This window comes from Cygnus atratus, chromosome 21 (assembly GCF_013377495.2).
Source record: "Cygnus atratus isolate AKBS03 ecotype Queensland, Australia chromosome 21, CAtr_DNAZoo_HiC_assembly, whole genome shotgun sequence".
In the NCBI taxonomy this organism is placed as follows: domain Eukaryota; kingdom Metazoa; phylum Chordata; class Aves; order Anseriformes; family Anatidae; genus Cygnus; species Cygnus atratus.
This window is the reverse complement of record NC_066382.1, coordinates 3546303-3553939: the sequence shown is the minus strand read 5'-3', so window position 1 is coordinate 3553939 and position 7637 is coordinate 3546303. Positions and strand designations below refer to the sequence as shown.

The 7637-nt window shown below is 57.9% G+C and overlaps 1 protein-coding gene across 3 annotated transcripts; it reads right to left on the bottom strand.

Annotated features, from left to right (window-relative positions):
* Nucleotides 1-1801: 1801 nt before the first annotated feature.
* HES4 (hes family bHLH transcription factor 4) lies at nt 1802-3523 on the bottom strand. Of its 3 annotated transcripts, none has more exons than XM_050714878.1 (4): nt 3286-3523; nt 3098-3193; nt 2911-2998; nt 1802-2770 (listed from the first exon to the last, which is right to left on the bottom strand). In XM_050714878.1, the coding sequence occupies exons 1-4, from the start codon at nt 3460-3462 to the stop codon at nt 2184-2186; spliced, it is 948 nt and encodes a 315-aa protein (XP_050570835.1). In that variant the 5' UTR covers nt 3463-3523; the 3' UTR covers nt 1802-2183. The 3 variants fall into 3 exon arrangements, with proteins under 3 accessions (XP_050570835.1, XP_035413430.2, XP_050570834.1); XM_035557537.2 differs by having other exon boundaries at nt 3352-3523; XM_050714877.1 differs by having other exon boundaries at nt 2911-3193; nt 3352-3523.
* Nucleotides 3524-7637: the final 4114 nt, after the last annotated feature.

Here is a 7637-nt window from a genome sequence, read left to right as displayed (position 1 = left end):
AAAAAGGTTAAAAAATGGCATCTGGCAGCTCCGGGCATAAAATCAGAGCTCTGACCACAGGGTCCCTGCTCCCAGGGCATCATTTCGGAGCAGCGCCGTGTCCCCGAGGTGCGTGTCACGTTTGCATGCCTGCAGTAATTCACAGAAAATAGGGTTTTATTTCTTTTTTCAGTATTTTTTTTCAACGCACGAGCTCGGCAGCTTGGCCTCAAAGAAATTTGCAGGGTGGATCCGGAGGGGAGCGGGCGTCGAGGGCCGGGTCCAGAGCCCCGGGGAGGTTTTTGGTTACGGGCAGGCGGCAGGCGGGCTTTCATCTGCTCCTCCAAGCCTTCCTCCAGCAGAAGAGGAGGGGTAGTAAAGGGCCGCGGGGGACAACGTGATTTTGTGCCGGGGATTGCATAACGAAACCTCCCGGGAACCTCTGGGTTCGGACGGGTTCCTCCTCGTGACGGCGAGATGGAGGCAGGTCAGCACGCGGCGATCGATGGCCCACGCGTAGGTGCACGGGGGTGGCCGGGTCGCACCGGCACAAGGTTAATTGCAACCCGTGCTCCTGCACCAACCCCTTGCCAAAACCTCGTGCAAGGTGCACAGAAGTCCACAGAGGCGGGCAGTCTGCCCTATAGACCCCAAATCCCACCCCGAATAAACCACAGCCCGATCGCCACCAGCCCCAGACCTCGAAACACCAAATCGCATTGGCATCCTAAAAAAAAAAAATAAAAATAAATAAGATAACCCTAGGTTTGTGCAATTATTGGCTGCTCTGCAAGCATCGAGGCATTCCCTGAGAGCCAAGCAAAGCCCAAGGGGGGGGGTCCCAAGCATTGCCCCCCACCTGTGGGGTCCCAGGGGACAGAGGGAAGCCGGGCACGGGGGGCCCTGTGCATGTCACGTGCTGGCTTTGCTCTGCGAAATTACACGATATCCTCGTCAATTCGGAGCAAAGCACACCAAAAAATAAATTAAATTAGGTGCTTTCTCCGCACCTTATTAATTGGTGCCAATTGGAAGCGGTTAATTCCCCGCGCGCGAGGCTGCAATTGCTTCCACTTGGCCGGGATTCAAGCGCCGGGGGTGAGTCAGAATGGGTGGCAAAACTGTCTTTTCCTCGGTTCCCTTGCTTACTGGAAAAAAAAAAAAAAAAAAAGAGAAAAAAGCCACAACCCCGACTTATTCTCTTTTATGAGGTGGGCATTGTGAGGCCAGGCAATTGAATTTACAACAGCATTGAGTATCAGAGTCTATCTGGCCCTGTCAATGAGAGTGGAGAGAAAAAAAAAAGACACACATTAACCCTCAGCTCCGAGTTCCCAGGCGTTTCAATAGGGTTCCCAACTTCCCAAAGAGCCCGCTGCATACTCGATGAGACCCTTTATACCTTCTAATTACCCTCCTCACAATGGGGACAGACTCTCCTGCCTCTTTTGTGGGCGAGATAGTAACTTCTGCGCACCCCCCCCAATCCCTAAAAAGAGGTAACAGGGGCGACGTCCTAAAAGCAGCAAACCCTAAAAGCAGTTATTTCAGCAAGCGGTATTGGGGCCGTGCATTGCTCAGGTTCCAGGGGCAAATTTTTAGGAATTGTTTTCATTTTTTTTTTGAGCGGGAACAGGGCACTGCGGAGATCTCAGTGCTATTTCAGCGGGGCCAGACCCCCACCCCCATCGCCTCCCCTCTATCTGTTGCAGGAATCCCTTCCAACAGCCTTACTGAAGGCCATAAAGTTTGCTCCTACTTCCCCCCCCCCCCCCCGAGGATTAGCTTTGTCCCTGCTAAATGAAAAGAAGAAAAAAAAATCTATTTCAAAGAGTTTATTTAAACACCTGCAATTTTTTTTTTTTGGAAGTCTCCAACACAGGCACGCAACACACACACAGACAAACGGGATACAAACAACTTTGGCATTATACTTTTTGAATATTTGTTACAAAACTATTTCTCATTTATTTCTTTTTCTTAAAAAACGTATCTCAAATAAAGGCATTTCAAAGGAGTAAAAATACAAGTCGAGATCCCAACCTCTGAAAATAATAAATAGCACGTTCATATCGAGGTCCTTTTTTTTTTTTTAAATCCTCCATTCTGTGTTTTTTTTTTTTAAAAAAAAGAAAAACCCGACCATAACAGGGCTCCATACAACGGAGCCAAGCAGAGTTTCGTGCCTTTTCGCTATGGGCAAGTCACCAAGGCCTCCAGACGGATTCGCTGCGCTCTGCGACGGGGCTCCCCGCCTGGGACGCCGGCACAATGCTGCCCCCAAATGATGTCAAGCCCTGCACCGGGGACGCCGACGGGGTGGCGGATGCGTTCCCCGATCCTCCTCCTCCTGCAGACACGGGGACGTTGGCGTTGGCGTAGAGGGGGATCACCGGTCCGGAGCCGGGCGGGAAGGCTGGGTTGGGGATGAGGAAGGCGAATTGGCCATCGGTGGCCGGGACGAGCTGGAAACCCCCATAAACCTTGGGGGACAAGGCTTCGGCGGGGTTCATCTTGCAGGGCACGGGCACGGCCCCGGCGGCGGGCGGCAGCTGGACGTGCAGCGGCTGTGCCAGATGCGCCGGCTGCCCGGCGGGCGGCGGAGGAGGCGGCGGCGGGTAGTTCATGGCCACGATCTGCCCCAAGCAAGCCGAGAGGTGGCCGAGCAGGCGGGTGCGGACGTCGGCGTTGACCCCCTCGCAGGTGGAGAGGAACCTGGTCACCTCATTCATGCACTCGTTGAAACCCGCCCGGTATTTGCCCAGCACCGTGGGGTCGGCGCTGAGGGCGGCTGCAAAGCGAAGGGCGGCGGGTGAGCGGCTGCGGGGTGCGAGCAGCCACCCAGCCCCCCGAAAAAACCCTGAAAAGGGATTTTTCCCCCCCCCCCCCCTCCTTAAAGAGGATGAGAGGGATGCCGGGTTTCGTGCTTACCCGTCATCTGCGCCCGCTGCAGGTTCCGCAGGTGCTTCACCGTCATCTCCAGGATGTCCGCCTTCTCCAGCTTGGAGTGCCGCGAGCTCTGCGGGACGACAGCGGCCGTCAGCCCCCCCCCCTCTTCTTCCTCACCCCCAGACCCCCTCGATTTCGGCTTTCCACCCCCCAAAAAGCCCCAACTCACGTCTTTTTTCAGCGCGTCCAGGATGAGCGTCTTCAGCTGCCCCAGGCTCTCGTTGATGCGCGCCCGGCGCCGCTTCTCCATGATGGGCTTGGAGGACTGCGGGGAGAGCCTCGGTTGGTCGCCGAATCGCTTCCACAACCCTCCCCCAATTCATTTTTAATTTAATTCCCCCCTCCCCATGCACCGACCTCAGCACGGCCGCCGGCTCGCCGCCATCCACCGCCGCTGCGCGCCGGCCGGGCCCCGCCATTTACCTTGCGGTGCTCGCTGGCGCTCCGCGGCTTGTCCGGCGTGTGGCTGGCGGTGGCCGGCGCCCCGGCGATGGGCGAGGCGGTGGGCTTCTCCGGGCCCGCGTCTGCGGGCATGGCGCTGCGAGCGGCGGCGGCGGCACCGCGGAGCTCCGGCGGCGGCGGCAGCGGGGCCGGGAGTGGCGGCGGCCGGCTCCCCCCCCTGCCTTTTATACCCGCCGCCCGCTCCCCATTCGTGGGAAACCGCCGCCGCGGCCGTTCCCACAGCGCCGCCGGCCAATGGCAGCGCGGATCGCCCCCCCCCCTCCCCCCTCCGCCCCCCCCCCGCCGCCCCGCAGCCCGCGCTGCGATTGGCGGGCCGGGGCGTCACGCGCGCGCGCGCGCGGCCCGCCCCCTCGCTCGCGCGCCCCGCGCCTCACCCCGCCCGTTGGCGGGAGGCCGCCCGGCGCGCGCGGGGCCACGCGGGGACGGCGGCGGCGGGCGGCGGGCGGCCAATCGGCGGAGGGCGGACGGCGGCGCCGGCGCCGATTGGCTGGCGGGGAGCCCGGCCGTCAATCAAGCGGGCGGCGCTCGGCCCCGCCCTTGGCCGCCCGGCGCCGGGAGCACGTGCCGCCGCGCGCCCGGCGGCCCGCGGGGGGAGGCCACGCCCACTGGGGCGCGCGCCGGGCGCCGTGCGGCGAGCAGCGGGCGGCGTGCAGCGTGCAAGGGGCGCCGTGCGAGGGGCAGCGAGCAGCGTGCAAGGGTAACGGGCACCGTGCAATGGGTACCGGGCACCGTGCAAGGGTAATGAGCACCGTGCAAGGGTAATGGGCACCGTGCAAGGGTAACGAGCACCGTGCAAGGGTAACGGGCACCGTGCAAGGGTAATGAACAACGTGCAATGGGTAATGGGCACCGTGCAAGGGTAACGAGCACCGTGCAAGGGTAATGGGCACCGTGCAAGGGTAATGAACAACGTGCAATGGGTAATGGGCACCGTGCAAGGGTAACGAGCACCGTGCAAGGGTAATGGGCACCGTGCAAGGGTAATGAGCAACGTGCAATGGGTACCGGGCACCGTGCAAGGGTAACGAGCACTGTGCAAGGGTAACGGGCACCGTGCAAGGGTAATGAGCAACGTGCAATGGGTAACAAGCGCCGTGCAAGGGTAATGAGCAACGTGCAATGGGTAACGGGCACCGTGCAAGGGTAACGGGCACCATGCAAGGGTAATGAGCAACGTGCAATGGGTAACGGGCACCGTGCAATGGGTACCGGGCACTGTGCAAGGGTAATGAGCAACATGCAATGGGTAACGAGCACCGTGCAAGGGTAATGGGCACCGTGCAATGGGTAATGGGCACCGTGCAAGGGTAACAGGCAACGTGCAAGGATAACGAGCACTGTGCAAGGGTAACGGGCACCGTGCACTAGGTAAAGAGCACCATGGAAGGGGTAATGAGCACTGTGCAATGGGTAACGGGCACTGTGCAATAGGTAAAGAGCACCGTGCAATGTGCAATGGGCATCGAGCTCTGTGCAGTGGGTAAAGAGCACCATGCACCGTGCAAGGGGTAATGAGCACTGGGCACAGGGCACTGGGGACCCGCAGGTGCTTTTCCTGCCACTTGCATCCTTTTTTATGCCAGTTCTGTATTTTTTTATAGCAGTTTCATGCTTTTTTAATGCAGTTTCCACCCCTTTTTATACCATTTTCATCCATTTTTATGCCAGTTCCATCCCTTTTTTTGCCAGTTCCATCCTTTTTCCTGCCACTTCCATCCTCTTTTATACCAATTCCATCCTTTTTTATGCCAGTTCCATCCCTTCTTTACACCGTTTCCGTCCCTTTTTACACCATTTCCATCCCCCTTTTATAGCACTTCCACCCCCTATTTATACCACTTCCATCCTTTTTATGCCAGTTCCATCCCTTTTTTATGCCAGTTCCATCCCTTTTTAAACTTTCCATCCCTTTTTATACCATTTCCATCCCTTTTTTACGCCAGTTCCACCCCCTTTTTATACGAGTTCCATCCTTTTTATGCCACTTCCATCCCTTCCTCCTGCCACTTCCATCCCTTTCCTACCAGCCCCATCGTTTTTTGCACCAGCTCCATCCCCTTTCCCACCTGTTCCACGCAGGGGCGGCAGCATCGCCTGCTCTCACGTTAAACCGCACAAAAACTCCTGGAAACATTTCACTCCTTGCTGCTCATCCACCTGCAGACAGCAAACCTGCAGGGGAACCCATTTATTTCGGGCTTCTCCACCCAAGGTGCATGCAACCACAGCTCCTGGCTGAGTTTTGGGGTTGGGTTTGTGGAGGGATGGTTTTTTTGGGGGGATTTGTGACCCCAGCACCTCTTCTCTCAGTGCAAAACCAGTGCACCGAGGTGCGTGTTGGCTTGCAGAAGAAGCCTTGCAAGTCGCATTGGAAAAGCTCGGGGATCTGCTTCCTTATGAGAGCAACAAAATATAGCACAGCCCTTTGTGCAACCTCCCTTGCTCGTGTAGGAATAGCGTGAGGAAATAACCAGTAACAAAAATAGTGCCCCTCCTTGGACGGTTAATTCAGGGTGCATTAATGGCATGATTGCAGTGAAAAAAAATAACATGAAACGAGTGGTTTTCCAACAGAATCCGCACCCAGTGGTGCAACCCCCAGGCCGGGAGCGGTGAATCCTTCGTGCGACACCTTAGGAGCATTTTTGTCGTGCTATCCCCCTGCCACCATGCCTTGCCTTTCTCCTCAAATTTCCAAAGTCTGGTATTTTTGAGATATTTTCTTGCTTTGCACCACCTTTTGTTCCTACCGAAGTCAGCCCGTAGATAAAGTCGCGGTTACAAATTGGAGCCAAAGGTTGATTGCAAAAGCCTCCCGGAACAGGGAGGAAGCTGTTTTGGAGCTGGGTTCATCATCCCCTGGCTATTGGGGGCAATAACGTGACCCGGTGCTGGGAGCAGCTGGGGCTGCTCCTTAATTAGGGTCTGGGGGGGAAAGCGAGCCCCCGGCCCGTCCCTTTGCACACCGTGCAGCATGGTGCATGCTCCGGTGGATTGCAGAGGGCAGGGAGCTGTTTTTTTTTTTTTCCCAGCAGGTCCCATTCTGCAGCATTTTACATCCCTCTAGCGGGAGCTCAGCCTGCGTGGGGTGGGAGGCAGGCGGCTGGGGGCCAGCCCTGGCCGTATCCTGCCCGGGCAGCTGCATCCAGCTGCTCAGCACCTCCCCAAAGCCAGCCCCGGGTGGGCGCAGAGCATTTGGAGGTGTTGTTTGCAGCCAGTTTGCTGCTCCCTGCTGCTCAGGGGCTGGAGCAATGCGGAGGGGAGGGCACGGAGACCCCTCCTCGTAAAGCTTCTCGCCTCCCCAGCGCCTCTGCTCCGTCTCAGGCCTTGCACACCTTGCTTGTGCAAAACTGTCTTCGTGTGCAAGGTCCGTAGGAGGTGCTGGAGAAGCAGAAAGCACGGCTGGGGACTGCAGAAATTGGAAATAAGGCAGAGATGGGGCATATCGTGCTCAGCACCGCTCTGGCTTGCTGTGGTTTTGCTTTCCCAGTTTGCAGCACTGGCAGCCGGCCTCGAGCGTGCACTGGGAAAGTGAAAGCCTTGAAATCATCTCGGGACGGAGAACGGGGATTTTCCTTCCTAAAGCTGGGGCGAAAAGTCCGCGGGATCCCTCCCCGGGCACGGCCTGTAGATTTAGCCTTGATCCCTCCAAAATCCATACGCGTTGTATTAAAAATAAATAAATAAATAAAAAGCAGCTTAAAGGCTCTTTCCACCCTACACACCGGCATCGTGGGGTGGGGTTATTAGCCCTGATATTCGTGTTTGGTCGGGGCAGAGGAGGACACGCCGCTCGCACCTCCCCGCTCGCTCGCAGCCCGGATGCGCGCGGGATCTCCGGCCCCCTTTGATCCCTAAGCCCGACTTTATTACAGCCCGGCTCCTCGAATCTGGAAGCCCGGCTCAAAAGCTTGCAGCTGTGTGGGGGGGTTGGGTGGGGGGGGGGGAAGGAAAAAAACAAAGCTCATAAAAGGCCCCCGGATGGCGGGGGGCTGAATGCAGGTTTTGTCTCCCGCTTGCAGCCCCGGCCCCGTTTGCTCAGGGCATTCTCGGGGCGGCCAGCTGGGGCTGGGGTCGGCCCCTCCGGCTCCTGTTTGCCCAGGGATCGGGCTCTAATCCTGCTGGATTTCCCCTCGATTTATGCCGTGTGATCGTCCCCCTCTCGTACGCGGCTTTGGGTAGCGGGGCAAAGGAGAAATGAAGACGTTAAGGGCTGGCGGGGCGCGAGGGGGTCCTTTGGCAGCCCC